General features: G+C 54.8%; 1 protein-coding gene across 1 annotated transcript; it reads left to right on the plus strand.

Moving 5' to 3' along the window:
• The first annotated feature begins 260 nt into the window (after positions 1-260).
• LOC129208522 (protein piccolo-like) lies at positions 261-17999 on the plus strand. Its single transcript, XM_054831334.1, has 2 exons — positions 261-350; positions 5147-17999. Exon 2 carries the CDS (start codon positions 5214-5216, stop codon positions 9636-9638), a length of 4425 nt encoding a protein of 1474 aa, XP_054687309.1. The 5' UTR covers positions 261-350; positions 5147-5213; the 3' UTR covers positions 9639-17999.
• The last annotated feature ends 1803 nt before the right edge of the window (positions 18000-19802 follow it).

A 19802-nucleotide genomic window follows, 5' to 3' on the forward strand; every position in this document is an offset into this window, starting at 1 on the left:
CAGCAGCAGGAGAGGGAGGGGAGAGGCCATCCCCATAAAAATACTAAATTGGATTTTATAAGTTTATAGCTATGCTTTGTTTCTTTTACAGAATTATAATCCTGGTGCTTAGAGTGGTCTGAAAGGAACAGGAACACTTAGCCTTGAACTTTTGTTCTGCTGCTGCTTCTTGTGCCTCTGAGGTACAAAACATACCTGTAAACTTATAATCAATCAAACCAATGTTCAAGGGCTAAAAAAAGAAACCCAAAAAGGGCACAGGCTTCATGTTCAATAGTGAGAAACTTGGGGTGGGCAAACCAGAAGATTGCAGTTGGCAATCGGCAGGTTTTCGGAGACCAGCTTCCCAGGTAGGTTGGTGTGAACCAGTTGATTTCTTTCTCCCTCTCTTTCTTGTCCCCCTTGCCCCCCCCCAGAATCCACTCTTGAACCACAGGCAGGCTGGGCTGTCCCTAAAGCTCCATTTCTGGCATTCACAAGAAGAACAAGCGCAGTGTCACCCTGGTGCACCTGGAAAAGGGGATATCTGACAGCAGGTCAGGGGCACGGCAAGAGCTGGCTCTGCAAGGGGGGCAAAGCTCCTCGGGCTGCACAGGGTGAAATCCAGATATCTTGGCCTTTCCTCCCCAAACTGTAAATCGTATACCTGTGCAAATAGGTGTTACGGACAGACAATCCCTGCCTTCCCCCAGCCCCATCATCCCCAGCCGCGTGGCCTTTGTTGGAAGCCCCATGTCCCCCCCTCAGCAAGAGCTGGGGGAGGGTTGACTTCAAACTCTACTAAACAGTAGAGGCACAATGCAAACAAATGTATTGCAGCATGCAGCTATGCAAATAGCTTTAGAGCACAGCACGTTTTCCCCAGCATTAATTGCTGCACCGCCAGGGTTGCGTAGCAACAGCTCCGTTTGTGTCTCTGACAGCTCCTGCCCCTTGATGCCTCTGACACCTTCTGCAGCAGGCGGGGAAGGAGGAGAGAACAGGGCTGCCCTGGGAAACCTAGAAGGGCCAGGAGGTAGCGAGGGGCTCAGGTGATTAGATTTGCTTGGGACGCCGGAGTGTCTTCTGCTGGCATGGGGCGACACGTGCGGCACGGCTGGAAGCGGGGTGTTGCGGCACAGGAGTGGAGGAGCCCCCGGCAGCCGCAGCCTTGTGTAGGCAGCTTTCAAGGCTGGCGGCCAGAAAGGGCAGACCTGCCATCTCCCAGGAAAGCTCACTGGCAGGTGGGTTGTCTCTCCCATCGCAGTGAATCTTTCTGGGCACTCCATACAGGAGTGTGACTGCGCTGGCAGCTTGGCTGTAGGCATAGAGGGTCCCCAGTAAGTCGCCTGTCCCCAGCCACGCAGCTGCAGTAGGTTTGTGGCTTCTCCAGCCCTCCAGAGAGATGGCACGTTCCTCATGCACACCCAAAACTAAGAGAGCCTGAGGCCAAGCCCCCGTGGGAACGGTCAGTGCCTCCCAAAAGGCAGGCTCTTCAGAGACAGGGATGGCTGCCTCCCGAGAACAATTTTTCCTCCCGTTTAAAACCATGTTCCCAATGCCCATCATCTGCGTTCCCCAGTCGGTCTTCAGCTCCCACCTTTGCCAGCAGGGCTGAGGAACCTGTTAGTACCCAGCACCTTCCCCCCGGGAATGCACTTCAGCTCTGCAATCAGCTCACCTCTCCTCTCTGACAAGCCACGTAAATAAATGGTTTCCCTGCAAGTCCATAAGCAGCCCTGCCTGAAGTCATGGGGCACCTGAAATAAACTCTTCTATTGGACCTGTGCATGGAACAAGCCCTTCTCCGAAACCGCCTTAAGTAGCAAGGATGCAGACAATCCTGCATCCATTGGCCACCGGGCAAGAAAATGGCCATGGGCATTTTTTATTTAGCAGTAACAGCCAGAACAGACAGGAATGGTGGGAATTGCTGGGCAGAGCGGTAGGTCCTGGGGAGCAGAGAGCTGTGTCTGGGAGATCTGGGGACGGAGAGGCACAGGCTGTGCTCTGCACCCCGGGGGGACGGGGAGAGGAAGGACCGAGGTGTTTGGGATCCAGCCGTGCTCAGAGCATGGCTGCAGGGAGTGGGGAGAGCTCTGCCTCAATGTTATCCTCTGAAACTGAGAAAAACCAGATGCTGCCTGCAGCACCCAAACAGGGGTTCGCTGGGGAAGGAGCAGATGAGCTCAAGGTGAGAAGCTGCAGCCCATCTTTGAGCCAAAGTGATGTGAAAGCAGAAGACCCTGAACACGACGTGCCTGCAGAAGCAGGTGAACTGTGGTGCTGAGTGTGAGATGGGTCTTCTAAGGACAAAGGGCATCAAGGCTGAATGGATTTATTTCCTTCGTCAAGCAGGAAAAATATTTATCTCTGTTTTTTAAATTTACAGCTTGAAAAGCTGTGTTTATCTCAGATTGACTCCTTGGAGTACAGTGGGGCAGATAAGGTGAAAATGAGAACCATGGCCTCAGTCACACTTCAGAGGAAGAAACTGGGTGAAGGCAAGGCAGAAGTGCCACCCTGGAGTTTTTAGGACCAGGGACCCCATGTTCCCTCTGCCAGACGAGCAGGACATGGGTCTTTTCCAGCCCCACGCACCCAGACAAAGCAGGAGTGCCCTGCGACCGGCTGCGTTCGGCATCGCTGCTGCAAGGCAAGGAAGGACTGTGCCCGGCAACTTTGGTCCCTTCTCCCAAAGTAGGGACTCTGTACACAGTCCCACAATCTCCTCCCTCACCAGGCGTCGCCCAGCCTGTAGCTCGCCTTTTCTTCCTCGCCACCCATCCGGGCAACCACTTCACCTATGCCATGGGCTCTTCCTTCGCAGCCATTTGCATGTAGCACCTGAAGGCACCCTGGCAAGGAGGGACTTGGCTGTTTTGCCACCGTAACTGCTTCCCGAGGCTGCCCAGGGAGTGTGGTGGCGGGGTGGGCCGGGGCAGAGCCACACCTCTGCTGCCGCCGTTATAAATTCAGGCTCGCTGGGGGAAGATGGCTGCCGCTCTTAGGAGCTGGGCTGGCGAGCAGGTAAGAGGAAAGCAACCGCCCTCTTTGCAAAGGTGGAAAAAAAAGTTGTGCTGAGCTCTGCCTCTTTGCAAAGCCCCCAGCTCCAAGCCCTCCTCTTGCAACCGGGTGAGAGGGTTTTTATCCCCTTTGTTATTCAGCAGGGCAAGGGGAGGAGCTGGGCTGCGTGAGAGATCCTTGCTGACATAACCCTTCCCATGCAGGGCTCTGGAGAGGGGCCAGGTTGTACCTGAGCATTTTTATTTAAACTAATCCCAGGCATTGCAAATTGAAAGTCATCGCAGCGCCAGGTAGAACCAGTTGAGACGGTTGCTGGAGGGCATTTTTCTCACCCGGGTGTAGTAAAGCAGTCTTGAGGTACGTTGTTTATCGCTAGCCCCGGGAGTATGTTCTCGAGGTGCCGGAGCTCATTCGGCACACCAGGCTCGCTCAACCTTTTTGGGTGGTTTTGGGAAAACCTTGCCCAAGAAGCCTTTAAGGAAACTGAGTGGCCGTGATTGAGAGGTGAAGCCTTGTTACGCTTAAAAATTGGGGCAAACTGGAAAGCAAAGGGCTGGCTAGCAGATGCTCGGGGCAGGCTTGGCTGCAGCCTGGCGTTTCTGGGTGAAGAGGAGACCGGGTGCCACCTGGCCAACCCAGAGCCCGAAGCGGCCCCTGGGCACCTTTCCCTGCCCTTTGCCGAGTTTGGGAGCAGCCCCCGCGAGCCGGGGAAAGGAGATGCTGCCCTGGCGCTTGTCAGTTCAAAGCAAGCAGCCAGCAGGCAGTAGGTAAGCAGCAGGCGAGGGTGCCCGGGGATCGCTCCGGCACAACGGCTGCCACCGAGCACGGCCGGCTCCGGTCCCTGGCTTTCCCTCCTCCTCCTCCTCTATGCCAATGGCTCCTCCGAGCCGGGGCTTTTCCTCCCTGTCTCCAGATAAAGCTGCTTTTCTCCACCTGGCCCCGAACCCTGCGATAAGTGTTGCCTCCCTGGACCCAGCCGAGCGAGCGAGATCGGCGTTCAATGCTGGGGAAGGAGAGCGAGGCTGTAGGGGGGAAACAATTTTCACTCCTCTGGTACAAGGCCAGGAGGTGCAAAGTGCAAGTGTTGCTGCAAAGCAACCCGGCATTGCTGGCAAAGGTCCTGTGCCAAACAGCGTGGGTGCCAAGGCACGCAGCCCCCTCGGTGTGGCAGGGACTGGGTGGGAATCGCCTGTGCTGCCACTGGGAACAGATACGGTCTTGATAACAGCACCTGGCATGGCACTCCTGATGAGTTCATACAAACACTGGGTAATTATCCCTTAACCTCTCCACCAATAAGTCCTAATTAATTGCCTCTGCCAGGCAGGTAAATGATAATCGCCTTGGTTTGAGAGCTAGCTAGTGGCAGTGATCCTGTGCTGCAGGAGCACACCTTTCTGAGCGACCACTGCGCGTTGACGGTCAGCCCATCAGCTGCAGAGACACTTTATTAAATGGCAGTAAATCAAAGGTCAGTGCAAATGGCAAGGCGCCGCACCACACAAGGGTGCATTGCTGCCTGCACGCCCTGCAGGCTGGGAGCTCGCCAAAATTTCTGCACTGATGACAGAGGAGACTCAGATCTGCTGAGTTTGCCCTAGACCCATCTTCTGCCACCGAGGCATAAGCAGAATTTGAAGACTTGCAGTAGTTCAAGATTTCTGGCATCTGGCTGCCCAGGTGGGATGCTGCTCTGCTCCCACCCAGCCTGGCTGTGCAGGTGGAGCGTGCAGAGGTGTGCAGTTGTCCTGGTGGGTCCCGGAGGTGCTGGGCCTTCTACACCGGGCACCGTGCAGAGAGTAAATCTGATTTTCACTGGGAAATGTAGGTTTGCTTTGAATGTGTCACATGGTGCCCACACACCAGGATGGCCTAGGCAGAAGTGTAATTATGGGTGCACTGGCAGTGGGAGGCAAACAAAAGTGCCGGTCCCTGTCCTGGCAGCAGTATGCACACGTAAGTGTGCACGCTGGGGACTGAAGTGATACCTGCCAGCCCCGTGACAACAGCATGCTTGATCTCACCTGGAGGTCAGGCAAGCGATACGCTGAGTGGGAGGAAAAGGGTTATTCCAGCTTTGCAGCATAAACTGTTATTCCCTGGGACATGTTACTGATTGCTTCTCTCTTTGTCTCTCTAGTGAGGATGCAGCAGAGACAATAGCAATAGACTCTAACAATCAGCCGAAGTCTCCACTGGAAAAGTTTATGGTCAGACTGTGTACACATCACCAGAAGCAATTCATTCGTGTGCTAAACGACATATACACTGAAGTACAACCAGACTCTGAAGGCCAGCAGTTGTCTGAATCCAAGAGCATGGAGGCCTCTACTTGTGGCTCTGGTTGTAGCCAGCGAAGCACTGAAAATCAGGATAAGGGTGCTACTTGTACTGAATCAAAGCCCCCTTCTTCCTCGGACCCAGGACAGTCGGGGTCCGACGGCCCCCTGCATGTTATGGGACAAGCCCCGAAGCAGCCAGCAGAGCTGAAGTCTCTGGACAGAGCAGAAAGCTCCAGTCCTGCTTTGAGAAGGGACTTCTCCGAGCTCCCCGTCACCAGGCTTCGTTCTGCTAGTCCAAAGGATAGCTCCACCCAAGGATACCTCAGCACGTTGAACTCTTCCTCTCTGAATTTCCATCATGCCGCAAAAAGCCTGGAAGGGCAGCAAGCCACTGGGCACGAGCAAGAAGCCACTGTCAGAAAATGTGAGGACAATAAAGAGCAGCTAGCAGGTAAGACTCTCGTGGAAGGTTATATCTCGGTCAAAGTGGCAAATGTGAACGGCAGCGAGGACAGCTTAGATGGCTGTCTGGGGTCCCCAAAGACCTCTTTCAGAGCTCTACCAGAAGAGTCCTGGGATCCCAGCTTTGCGGTGACCCCCCCTCGCAGAGCCGACAAAGAGAACACTTTGCAATGCAGCTCGAAAGCATCTTTGCACCAGGACTTAGACGCGAAAGAACAAGATGCGAGACCAAAGCAAGAAAACCACCTGCACGCTGTGGCCAAGGGCAAGGCAGGCTGCCACCTGCACCCGGCTGACAAGGGCCCGCTCGACAAGTCCAAGGAGGGCTGGCTGCCCGCCGGCGCCGCACCAGCCGCCCACCGGACCCCCAGCGGGCATTCCCGTGCCAAGGCAGCCTCCCTCAGATCCACTCGGAAAAGCAAGAAGGCGTCAGGGCTGAGGATCAATGACTATGACAACCAGTGTGACGTCGTCTACATCAGCCAGCCCATCACCGAGTGCCATTTTGAGAGCCAGCGGTCGGTGTCGTCCCGCAAGACGGCAAGGAAGAGCACCCGGGGATACTACTTCAACGGGGAGTGCTGCGAGCTCCCGACTGTCCGCACGCTGGTTAGGAGCTCCCGGGCGGAGGAGAGGGGGAGCAGCCCGGCGCTGCGAACGGAGACCCTTGTAAGCGCTAAGCCGCCCCTGGTGCTCTCGGTGGGGGGGTCCGCAGGGGCAGGACGGGAAGGCGAGAAGAGGGTTTCCCTGAGGCTCCTGGCTAAAGGGGCACCAACCAGCCGAGAAACAAAAGAGAGAGCTGAGCCAGGCACCATGCAGCCCCGGGATACCCGGGCACTGCGGTCAAGGGAAGCCACCATGGCCGTGCCCTTCTTCTCCCTCTCTGCTCCACCCAGCCCCCAGAAAGAGGACAGTTTGGCCGGCTCGCCGTCCCCTGGCTCCCCTCCCACCGAAGGAGGGGGGACGAGAGCAGGAGACAGCGTCCCCTGGGAGGCTGGCAGCAGCCTGGGCTCCTCCGGGGATGGCAGAGGCGGCGGGCAGGCTGCTGATTTTGCTGCCCTTCCCGTCTCAGAAGCGCCTGTCGGGGAGGAAGGTTGCGCAGGCTCTGACGCACAAACTGATCCGGATCGTCCCACCAGCCCAGAGCCAAAGTCCCCCTTGCAGCCCTCCGCCACTGCGGACACAGCACCCCTGCCCCACGATGGTGCCAGGGATCCTGCCCAGCTTCCAGGCACGGGAGACGCGGAGCCCTGTGGGCTGTGTCTGGCAGAGCCCTCCCCGCGCTCTCCAGGCCGGCAGGCTCCTGATGAGCCCCCTGCCACCATGGACAGGGAGAGCCCCCCGGAGCCCCCTGCAACCTTGCAGTGTGTGGACGTGGACAAATGCATTGATGCTGAACCAGAAGCCGAATTATTGGGCATGGCAGATGATGGCTCCCTTGAGCAAGAGGAGGCTGTGCCAGCCAGCACAGCCCTCCCTGAAATCTCGGAAGAGGACGCAGCGCAGAATAACAGCCCAGCAGGTGAAAAAGAGCCCGTTGAAGAGGAAACGCTGCCCGAACTCGACGGCTCAGACACTGCAGGGAAGGACTCTGTCTCTTCCAAAGACAGTCTAGACAAGAAGCGAAAGAAAGGCAGGAGAGCGCTTGTGGCATCGGACCGGCGTCTCCGAAGCCAGCAATCCCAGTCACCCGCCGAGGGCAGTCCTGAGGACGCTGGTTCTTGCAGCTCTGTGCAGCTTCCTTGCCTTCAGATCAAACTCTCCAAGAGCCCTGGCGCTAAGCGGTTCAAGAGAGAAGTGCCCCTGGATGGGGCAGCACCTGTGCACTTCCCAAACGACTGCTTCCCCAACGTGCTGCTCAAAACCAGTAAGGAGCCAGGCACCGGCCAGGCTCCAGAGAGCATTGCCGAGCAGTGGCCAGGTGAGGAGAATGATGTCACTACCAGAGAAACCTATAAAAGCATCTTAGTGGCAGAGGGAGAAAATTCCTCTAAAGATGACCCCCCTGCTAACAGCAGCCAAAGTCAACCAGGTGAGATGCTGGAAATGGGCGTCCAGGCTGATTCTGAGAAGAGAAGCGTTCTCCTCCCTCCAGAGAGCAGCGTGCTTGCAAATGATGCCGAGCAAGCGGATGTGAAACCAGGCGATGCCAGCGCAAAGGATGAGGAGAGCTGTGACGGTGCCATGGGCATGGGCAAGCTGGAGAGCTATGAGCCGGTGGCCCATTCGCCTCCGTGTCCCAGCAGCAGAGCTGGAATCAAGCATCTTCCAGCAAAGACTGCAAAGCATAAAAAGGTTGCTCTGCAGTTTTATAACTTAAGACACGCACCCGCACCTGTGGAAACCGCAAAAAAGAGCACACCAGGGAAGGAGTCTGTGCAAGCGATCCCCAAACCGAGGGACGAATGCAGTTCAGGGAATGACGACTCCCCGGAGTTGGAGGACATAGACACGGCTGACAGCAAACCAAAGTTCATGGAGTGGTGTGCTGAAGAGGACAACCAGGAGCTCATTGCCGAGTTCAATGCCCAGTACATGAAAGTTCAGAAGGGCTGGATTCAACTGGAGAAGGAGGTGCAGCCAACCCCCAAGGTAAAGAACAAAGCCGACAAACTGAAAGAGATTTGGAAAAGCAAGAAAAGGACACGGAAGAGTAGAGGCTCACTGGAAGTGCAGAAGCTTTCTCCTGTCCAGATGCTGTTTATGAAGGCCTTTAAGCTATCTGACATCTGCCAGTGGTTTCTGGAGACAACTGAAACCAGGTCTCTAGTGATCGTGAAGAAACTCAACACCCGTCTCCCGGGGGAGATCCCCCCCATCAAAGTCCCCATGCAGAAATATTCCTCCTCCAGTCTCTACCCCAGCTCACTGCAAGCTGAACGTTTGAAAAAACACCTCAAGAAGTTTGCTGCCACTACCCCGGCTCGGAATAACCTGAAGAACCAAAAGCTTTGGGCCAAAATTCGGGAGAACGCTGATAAAGCAGAGGCTGAAGAAGCCGCCGCTCCCAGCCAGACGTCTCCCGCCGACACCGGCGCTGAGGACCTGAACGAAGACAAAACCATCCAGCCTGCCCCCAGCTTGCCCACACAGGCCAGCACCAGGATCCTACGGAAGTACTCCAACCTGCGGGGCAAGCTGCGAGCCCAGCACCGCGTGGTGAAGGCGGAGAAGAAGAGCGATGGCCCGGGTGACCACCCGTCCCTGGAGAGCAAGCAGAGCCGGAAGAGCGTGTGCATCAACCCACTGATGTCTCCAAAACTGGCCTTGCAGATCAAAGCGGACGCCTTCCCTGCTAAATCTCCATCAGTGGATGGGATGGGGAAGGGGCGGAAGGGGAAGGGCAGGTCCCAGGAGGACCCGTTGCCCAAAGCTGATCTCCAGCTCAGCAGGAAGAAGAGGACGCTGAAGGAGAGCGGGAGCACCCAGGAGCGGTCCGGCTCCTCCACCAAGGACAAGCTGCCTGCCAAGAAGGCCAGTAAAATAAAGCATTCGGAGATCAGCACGAAAGCTCCCGCCACCCGAAAGCAGGCTGCCATGGAGAGGAGCAATAAGCTGGCTAGAAAAATGTCTTTGAAAGAGAAGAGAGCTCCGAAAAGGCAGCTGGGGAAGGTGCGGCTCCCCATGCGGAAGGGCAAGGAGAACACGAGCAGACGGGCCGTGCTGCCCCCCGGCCACGAGGAGCTGGCCAAGTCCCCAAAGCAGAAACCCCTGGGGGAGTCCTCCACGCGGTCACAGAAGATGGCCAACAAAAAGCCCAGCGGTGGGAAGACCCTGACGAGGTCCATGAAGAAGATGCAGGAGAGCAGCGGGTCGCAGGGCAAGAGGAAGCTGAGAGCAAAAGTGGACTGTTCGCACAGCAAGCGCTCACGACTGGACCCGAAATAGCAAAGAACCGGTAGCCATGTACAAAACTGATGTATAGTAGTAACCCTTTACCATGCATTAACTAAAGCTGCTTTTATAAGCTGTAGCAAGCCTTTAAAAATCCGCAGTTAAAGGATAACGCCCGTGATTTTAGGCATCAGCAGATGTGTCTCGGACAGAGAAGAGGTCGGCCTGTCTGGCTCTGCTGTTCAGAAGGAAGTTTCTGCAGTTTGAACGTTCCTTGGGTTTTTTTTTAAACTTGGAACCAGGCAGTTTTAGTTAAAAGTACAGTGCCTTATTTATCACTTTAAAAATAAAAATAAGAAGCTCATCTGTGTGATTTGGAGGCTTGCGTTTTATACTTGAGGCACAAGCACTTGTACTGTAGCAGAAAGAAAACCACCTTCGTGCACATGAAGTAGCTTTTGGCAGCCTTTGGGTGCACGCAAACATTTCCCTTTCCTTCAGCATCCTCCTTCTGTCTGTCTTAGTGGCATTTAAAGCAAAACCAAAACCATTTCCCATCAGCAAGGGAGAGAAAGGTGAATCTGTCCTTTGTCGGTTCGTTAGTAGCAGCTGCTGGTGTCCCATGCTGTTACCTGCATAAAAGTATTAATTAGCTACTGGTGTGCGTACTGCTGATCGCTGCCCCATTGCACAGCCTGTGGGGTGTGGAGGTCCCGCTCAGGCAGAGGCAGCGGAGGAGATGCCGTGGGTACCGGGCTGCCGGGCGGGCGCGCTGGGCTGTATCCGTCTTTATTTCTCGCTGGCTTCAGGGGTGAATCGGTCCTGCCGTGCCCTGCTTTTGGACAGACATCCTTCTCCCATTTTGCTGCGCTCGTGGTGATTTCTGTGGTCTCTGATGGCAAAGCAGTTTCCGCAGCGCGTGGCTGAAGGTTGGATCTCTCCCTTTTTATGGGCTCGGGCTCCTTCTGCTGTTGGTGCTCTGCAGAAGGGCAGCCCTGGCCCTCGCCCTGCGCTCTGGTGCACGTCTTGCCTAGCGCCCTCCTAAGCCAGGATTTGCAGTTGGAATAGGGTTGAGAGAAGGGACTGACTTAAGTTTATTTTTTTACCGTAATTTGCATTTCATCCTTTTACTAGCAAGGTGCGGTTGGTTTGTCCTTGCCTCTGTCTGGTGCTGTGGAGTCTGAAAGCGGCCAAGCCTCTGCCCTGTCCTGCACGACACCTTTGCAGGGCTCCTCTGCGAGCCTCTGCAACACGTGTAAAAGCTGGCTGGGAGTCTGCAGTGGCAGAACAGGGTCACGGTGCTGAGCACCTCTGAGAAAAACCTGTTAGAAGTGCACAGAGCGTGTGGCTGTGCTGGCTCTGCCGGGCTGCGGCGCTCAGCGGCTGAGAAGGGACTGCTGCGGTCTGCGCTCGGGGAAAGGACCCTGCTCAGCCACTGCATCTCCATGGCTTTGCTTTCACCTTGCTGCACAAAGTCCGTTTGCATGAATCCCCGTGCAAGCCTCCTCCCGTGCAGAAAGCAGGCTCCAGGGTCGCCCAACCTTTAACAGCTGCTTACAGGTCCTTGCTCAGCTCCTTGTCCCTGCTCAGAGCAAGGCTCCGGGGCAGCCCACGCGCTGGAGAGACGCCTGTCCTGGGGGCAGAGGCTAGAGAGGGCTCGGCTGAAACGGGAATTGCTTTCATGGTTGGCATTGAACCCCAGATCCCAAAGCCCATGGACTGGAGGTGGAAAGCAGATAATCGTCTTCAAATCTTTCATTGTACCCGTTTAGAGGATGAAACAAGGCGCTTGAGATTCGCACGCCCTTCGCAGAGCACCTCTGGCTCTCTTGCAGGTATTCCCTTCCCCCAGCGCTGACGCACACGAGGCTGCGGCACATTTTTCTCTTACTATGAAATGGCTGATTTTAAAAAAAAAAAAAAATCCTTTACCTTTCCTTTGAATCACGCTAGAATAAGTTAACTCTCTGAACAGCTAGGAAGTGATTAAATCTAGCCTGTCAGTCCCTGTACAGATTAATATGAAGTTATCTATTACTTTAATTTTTACTGCATGCATTAAATATGTCAAACATTCCATCAGAAAAGATTTAAAAGCATTTCAGGAGAGGTGTGAGGCAGGAGGGCACAGATGGCAGTTAAATGACTGATCTGTACCTTTCTTACAGGTTGTCTTTCCCCCTTGCTTCTCCACCCGTTCTTACGGTCCTCCTCTCTCCCCTGGCTGGGGCAGCCTCTCCGCAGGCACGCGGGCCCGGGATTTTTCCCCTACTTCCCCTGGGCCGGGCGTGCGTGCGAGCACCCCTCTTACCTCCGCTCCTCGCGCCGCTCCCCTGCAGCAAACCCCCCCTTTCCCCATGCTGCAGCAAAGCCCCCTTTCCCCATCCTTCACCATCGCTCCTGAAGCGCCTGCGCCGGGCACCACGCACCAAGCGCTCCTCGGGGCTTTCCCTCTCTCTTGCTCTCTTTCATTTTTTAGCTGCTGGTAAATGCAGGCTGTCCTGCTCTCCATCTTCTGTGCTCCTGGGAGTGGGAACCTCATTAGGATAAAAACCTCGACAAAGCAAGTAGAGAGAGACTTTCTAGATGGGGTGCTGCTGCTCCAGCCTCCCGGCTGCCTCCACCAGCCCCGGTTGGCTCAGGGTGGCCGGGGTGGGAGATGGCAGGCGTCACACTGCTGCGGGAGCGGAGCAGCATCTGGGCACCTGTCCCAGTTTGGTGCGCGCTGCTCGGCTTAGGTGGTGGTGGCATCAGCGCGCTGAGGTTCCCGGCAGCGTCCCTGCCAGGCGTTGACTCCAGAGAGGAACGGCCAGGACCTGTCACGGGGAGAAATTGGAGATACTAATAGGACAACCGTATTCCTCCCACCCCTTTGAAAGTCCCGTCTCGGTCTGTAGTTTTCTGTCATGCTGCTGTGTTTCAGCTTAGGTGGATGGAGATTTCCTGTGCTGAAGGCAGGTCCCCGTGGGACAAAGCTCTGTCAGCAGATGCTGTAGGGGTCACAGGGCTCCGGGAGGGAGCAAGGTGGCATTGGCCGTGCTGGGCAGTGTGTGGGCAACGTGGCCTGAGACTCCAAGCGGCTGCAGCTTGTCCCAGGCTCCGATCACATTCAGCCAGCAGTTCTGTCCCTGCCTGGGGCATGCCAGAGGCGTTCAGCGAGCCCTGGCTTTCCCACATTAGATCTGCCGTGTCCAGCACAAAAAGTAACACTCGCAAAATCTGTGCAGAGAGCCCACTGACTTTAACAGGAGCTGGGCTGTGCCTTGTAGGCATAAATCTGAATTTCTGCACCCTTTAATGAGGAAAAGTAGAGAGTGTGTTTTGTGTCAGGCTGGGGCTGAAAAGAGGGTTCTGGGCTGGGCTGTGGATTGTTTTGTTTTCTTCAGAAAGCAAATGAAGAGAAAGCAAATAAGTCTGAGGGGGTTTTTTCAAAGAAAACCATTTTTAAATACAATTGCCCAGACTGCTGCCTGCAGCCCAGCCCAGGCGTGTGCTGCGTGTCCCTCGCGGGCGCCTGGTTCGGGTGGGCAGATGGCACAGCAGCACCTTGGGCATCTGCAGGGACAGGGAGCAGGGGGGTTGCAGGACATGCTGAGCTGGGCTGTCCTGGTGGGGGTCAGATGGTCTGGGGTCTTGTCAGCAGGGAGACCCACACCCCCCCACACCCCCCCAGCTCCCTGCTCCACTGTCTGTCCTTAGGACCGGTCCCTGGCGCCGCAGCCTCTGCAGGGCTCTCCCCGGCCAGGCACGTACACCCAGCTCAGAGCTGCTCTGCTCTCTGCCTCCTCCTCTCCTGCCAACAATTCTCCCTTATTTAAAAATTACAATTTTGAGGAAAACCAGGGTGATTGGTCTCTACATCGTGCTGCTTGTGAGGAGCTGGCAGGAGCGTTTCCTCCCGCAGCTGCTGCGCTGGGTGGTGGGTTTAACTCGTGCAGGTAGTTTTTATGGAGAGCAGGCTTGTTTGCCAAGGGATGGGTAAGGGTGAAGCCTTTGCCAGTGGCTGAGTTATTGCAGCATGTACTTGGGGCATGACCTCTCCAGCCCACCTCGAGGTGGGATTATTGGTGCTTTAGTATAAATTCTCTGAATTTCAGATTCGTGCAATCCTTTGGGTTACCCCGGGGGGGGGGGTGCCCCAGGGGTGAGGTAGTTCAGGGGTGGTCGTCATCTCTAGAAAAGCATTAAGGCTTTCTGCTCCGAGGAAACCCCCAGCTCCTTGCCAGGCTGCTTTCCTTGCTGTCACTGCTCCAGGAGATGCCATCTTTGGCCCTTCTGCCTCTCCTTGTGCATTCTCCACTTGATACCAGTAGCAGATTCCAGGTCTTGCTGACTGCAAGATCTGCTTTTAATGTGCTTCGCACTTGCTTTTGTGAGTGCTTTATTTTGGGGCAGGAAGGAGGAAGGCTGTAATTTGCTAGGAAATTAAATTTCAATTTAATTTGCTACCAAATTAAAGGGTCTGCATGTGAGGTGACTGCCTGGCAGGGTAGCATTGCCTGGGTAGCTCCATTTTCTTTGTCAGTGCTCAGCTGTTTGAATTTTTTTTCTCCTTTTCATTTTTTCCTAATCAGTCCTCATGTTGCATTACTCTCTTCCCAATTTACTTCTCAATTTCCTCTCGCCACACAGCCATGTTTCAGCTAGAGCAGTGCATAAGAGAGACAAAAATGAGTAGAGGTAATACCATATATATGACCTGTTGCTCTTTGTTCATGACTTGGGACATGCACTACTCGTTTCTGTTTGTTCTGCGGCGAGGCGGCGATGAGGTACGCTTCTGAGGCACAGCTCCTGCTTTAGAGCAGCCTGTTTCCAATAAATGCAGCTTCTGCGCAAGGCGAGGGATGCACAGGGAGCTGCAGACGATCTTAATGAATGGAAGGAAATAAGCAACACGATTTATCGCCTTATTCCAAACGGGCATGGAGCGCGTTTCCATTTGCTGCGGTGCGGAGCTGCCCACTGGCACTACCACAGTGCCATCCTCAGCTCCGCAGCCTCATTGCACTCCTCCTCCTTCTCGGGGCAGCTCCCTGCTCTGCTTCCTCAGCTCCCAATTTCAGCTCAAGTGCTGTGTCCCACAAACCAGACCTCTCTTCTTTCTGTTACTTTGACTTTCCTTGCTGGCCACTTTCTCACCCTATTCTTGAAACTAGTCTCCATCCCAGCTTCCCAGTCCACATACCAGGAGCAGCATCTCCTTAGCTCCACACCTCCACAGATGTCCTTGCTGTCCCTTTGCTGCCAGCCCCCACTCTCTCATGTGCATCGTTCCCTTTTCCTCTCTCACCTTGTCATTGGCAGCTCTGGGTCTTCACACTTCTCATGGTCAGGAACCATCCACCTTACCTAACCTCTGGGAAGGGCTGGGTTTGCTGAGCTCAGAGTCAAAATTTATCTGTTGGGGGGTTGGAGCAAGAGCAGTTTGAGCCCAGGATGGCTCCTTCTATCTGTAACTGTTAGGTTCTTGTCTAGCAATGCTAGCCCCGGAATGGGTTTCTCTGCTTATGGGATGCGTGCAGTATATCCAAGGTGTGCATGTTTTTATATTCATCACTAATAATTCATTACTAATGAGGTCCTTCTTGCTCATGTTTGCTGTGTGCAGTGGTGTTTCTGTGTTCGACACATCAGTGAGGTGTATTTGCAACAAACCTTCTCCAAAGAGCTGTTTAGCTGACGCTGACTCTTTTAGCAAACTTTCCGTCGCGTTGCTGGTCATCCTCCATGAGCCGGGAGAGCGAGATGAACTCGTTCCTGTCCCTCCCGTGCCGGAGGGAACCACGCGGCGCTGGACCAGGTGGGCTGGCGGGCTGCCCGAGCCGCTTTTTGCCGGCATGCGGATGAGCAAAGCTGCAGCCCAGCTTGTGTCTCAGCCGGTTGCATGGCACCTCTGGAAATGCTGGCATTTCCGAAAGCTCTGCCAGCCCCTATTAACCTCCCGGGAAATCGAGATGCAATCTCAGAAGGACACGAATGTACCGCTGCCCTACTTTAACTGATGGACATTTTCTCTCTCCAGCTCGTATTCTTTCAGCCTGACAGCTGCATTCCCAGTTGAAGGCGCCTGGCAAAGCCGTGGTTCCCAGCCTCCCGCAGGCATGGGCAGTGCCTGGGGCGGCAGGGAGGTGCAGGCTGCCGTCCGGCTCGGGCTTTCACCTTTCCACTGCTGGCACTCATGCCGGGGAAAGAGGACTGAGCCCCAGCCAAGGTGTCCTTGGGTCCCTGATGTCCGGGGAGCGAGGCGGGGGGTAGCCTCCCCTGCCAGGGAACGCCACTGCAGCTTTTCTTGTAGCGGTAGGTTTTTTGAGCAAACCACGAGGCTACGATGTCCCCCCATAGCGCGCGTCCCTGTTCCCCCCGCCCCCCGTGTGTTGTAGCATCCGTTCGGCCCATCCTTTAGCTTGGTGGTTGTGAAATGAATCCATCTGTTCTAAGATGTTCTCAGGAGTTCTTGTTTGTATTCTCACCCCTAGGCTTAGCAGAAATCACAGTCCCCATCCTTCCTCCTCCCCTCCCCATGGACAAGCCCTCTCTTTCACGAGCACTTCTACCCCCTCCCTGAAGGACGGCGGGGGGGCAGCTGGCGGATTCGATTCAGGGCACGTTGGCAGCTTGGGGGCAGCCGGAGGAGCTGGGGGGCAGCCAGCCGGCATTCGCGGCGTGGGTCCAGAGGCCGGGCGGTCCCTCGAGCTGCATTGCTAGCCAATGTTTTCTAAGTCTGTTTGTAAGAGTACCTAATTTTAAAATGAAATGTGAATATATATTATGTGTAGGTGCCATGTAAGATAGTGTTGTGCTAGGCGGCAGGATGCTAACCTACTTTTTAAGCTTTTTTGGGGCAGGAAAAAGCATTTTTCTCTCAATTCATGCTCACAGATCTAATATTGTAAATAGATTTTTTTTAATATTTATTTCATGGGCTTTCCACAGGTTCTTGATCTGACTGGTGTGTCGGTTGGTGGGGCTGTATCGCCCAGCGTGCCGCAACCAAAGGGCTGGCTACTGGGGGGGGGGGGGAGAAGGGGGGGCATGGGATGGGATGGGGGGGCGGTGGCGGTGTTTGTTTTTTATGTCACATCAAAGTTGAAGCATTAACTCTTTCTCTTCATCTCATTTTGATGATGTCAGACCTGGTCGATGGCCACGGTCCCGGGGGGGGGGGGGGGCACTAAGCTCCGGTGGCCGGCTGGGATGGCCGTTCCCCGGGGCGGGGGGCACTGCAAGCAATAAGATTTGTAGTAATAATGTCTGATGGCAGGGGCTCTCGGGGCTCAGGGCTGGGTGAGAATAACCCCGCTCCCCATGGGGGCTCGGTCTGGCGTGGGATGGGGGGGGGGTCTCTTGGCCTGGGGATGCCCAAGGAGACATCCCCAGGGATGCAGGAGGTGGGGGCTGCCATCGCCCCCAGGGAACCCCCCCAAAGCGGCTGAGGTAGGGCAGGTAGTTACCGATAGCAAACTCCCGCTAGCAAACTGCCGCAGTGAGCAGCTGCCTTTGGGGCTCCTGCGCTTCCTGCGGGTATGGGTGAGCCAAGGGAGCGCACCGCTGTCGCCCTTAAAATCCCAGTGCCGGCTCCAAAAGGTCATTTACTTATTTGCTTGCCATTCTGCAATTTTTATTCTCCTTCTAGGGGGGTTCGAGGTCATTTGGTTGTTTTTTCCTAAGTGTGTTTGGATTTTTCTTCTTCTTTTTTAACCCCTTTTTGCCTGGAAGTGTTTGCTGGCTGTGCCTCCCACCCTGGCTGTCTACGTGGGGCAGCGTCAGCAGGATCGTTGCTGCTTTGATGGTGATGGGTCCCTGACTTTGGAGGGTGGAGCGGGGAGCGCTGCCGAGTCCTGGCCCTGCAGGACCCCTCGCCAGCCCCACGCTTCCTTCACCCTTGGAACAGGTGTGTGAAAAATAAAAAAAGAAAAAAAAAAAAAAAAAGAAAAAAGAAAGAAAAGAAAAAAAAAAAACAACAACAACCCAGTAATACTTTCTTAAGATGTTCAACGTTTAAATTTTATCTCCACCCTGATGGCAAATGTTTTTCCTTCATCTGTGTCTGCTTCCCTGGGAGAGTTTTGTTTCTCTGTTTGTTTCTATATGAATTTTTGACACTGAGCTGAAAAGTCCTCCTGTCCGGTACTGTATGTTTGAGCCTAAGCAATGTGAACTGTACAGACCAGCGGTGGGAAATGGGAGCCGGTGACTGCGCCTGGGAGAGCCGTGGCTTGGGACGGCATTCCCGGTTGCTCTGGGAGCGGGAAGTACTGCGTACCGAGTTGGGAAAATGAACTGTCTGCTGTGAATTCTCGGTTGGAAATGTGGAGAGGGGTTTCCATTAGATAATGTTTACATACCTCACCTGACAAACCTTTGAAAGTGTATATAAAAAAAAAATAAAATTATATTGTTGCTTTAAATCAATATGTATAGCTATAAGAGCTGGGTCATTTGAACTTTGAATATGTATCAACTCTCTAAATGTTGACATTTTGTGAACTCTGTGCTCCTGTCTTTTATTTCGTCCTGGCCTATGGAAGAAGTTGTGTTCTTGTTCCAGGTAAAAGGTCCCTGACTCAGATCTGAACTCCTCAAGGATTCCCACCACCTTGTTTTCTTTTCTTCCTCCACTGTCGATATTCACCCTATGAGCTTTCTAAAGGTCCGTATTTTATTGCAGCTTATTAAACGTTTCTTTGATATCAACGTTTGTTTGGTGTGATAACTGGGGAAGGGCAAAGGTGAGTGAGTGCATGGGGGACACACTTCACAGATTGGCAGGGGTTGGAAGGGACCTCTGGAGATCATCTAGTCCAACCCCCGTGCTGGAGCAGGATCACCCAGAGCAGGTTGCACAGGATCACATCCAGGCAGGTTTTGAGTATCTCCACAGGAGACTCCACAACCTCTCTGGGCAGCCTGTTCCAGTCCTCAGTCACCCTCAGAGTGAAGAAGTTTTTCCTTATATTCAGCTGGAACTTCCTGTGTTCCACTTTGTGCCCATTGCCCCTTGTCCTGTCTCTGGGCACCACAGAGAAGTCTGGCCCCTTCCTCTAGACAGCCACCCTTTAGATATTTATAAACATTGATGAGATCCCCTCTCAGCCTTCTCTTCTCCAGGCTAAACAGCCCCAGCTCTCTCAGCCTTTCCTCATACAAGAGATGCTCCAGTCCCCTCATCATCCTCGTAGCCCTCCGCTGGACTCTCTCCAGTAGTTCCCTGTCTGTCTTGAACTGGGGAGCCCAGAACTGGACACAGAACTCCAGACGCGGACTCACCAGAGTAGAGTAGAGGGGGGAATAATGTCCCTCGACCTGCTGACCATGGTCTACTTAATGCACCCCAGGATACCATTGGCCTTCTTGGCCACGAGGGCACATTGCTGGCTCATGGAGAGCTTGTTGTCCACCAGGACTTCCAGGTCCTTCTCCGCAGTGCTGCTTCCCAGCAGGTCAGCCCCTAACCTGTACTGCTGCATGGGGTTGTTCTTCCCTAGGTGCAGGACCCTACACTTGGCCTTGTTGAATTTCATATGGTTCCTCTTTGCCCAGTTCTCTAGTCTGTCCAGGTCTCGCTGAATGGCAGCGCAGCCTTCGGCCGCTCCTCCCAGCTTAGCATCATCAGCGAATTTGCTGAGCATGCACTGTCCCCTCGTCCAGGTCATTGATGAATATCTTGAATAAAACTGGACCAAGCACTGGCTGGCACCAGGCTGGCACCCTCTGGGTGAACCCCCCCCCCCCTTTCTGGAGGGGGGCAATATAAAAGCCCGGTTGGGATTTGAGTGCTCCCACGCTGAAGTCTGAGCTGGCAGTGCCACTTTCTGCAGCAGCTTTGTGTTTGTGGCATGAACAGTGCAACCCCTCAGTGCTGCCAGGCCCCCTCTCCCCTTCCCCAAAGAGTTAGAGGTGCCCAGTTCCGCCCCCCCCTCAGCTGTCCCATCCCTGCAGCGGGCACCTGGCCCTTTGGCTTCTCACGCTGCCCCACGCACAACCCAGGCAGCGACGGCTCCTTTTGCCCGGGGCTGCAGGGATGCAGAGCTGCAGAGCTCCCCGGCTCTCCCCAGAGATGAGCCCTCAGCCCGGGGCTGCACGTCCTGGCACCTCCTGGACGATGCTGTGGCCAGAAGAGGTGGCTGGGGCTGCTGCAGGAGTAGCGGGTCGTCACCCATGGCAGGACCAACTCTCCCCAGCCTGTGCCACCTCCTCATACGCCCAGCAGCTCCT

This window comes from Grus americana, chromosome 7 (genome assembly GCF_028858705.1).
Source record: "Grus americana isolate bGruAme1 chromosome 7, bGruAme1.mat, whole genome shotgun sequence".
Lineage (NCBI taxonomy): Eukaryota > Metazoa > Chordata > Aves > Gruiformes > Gruidae > Grus > Grus americana.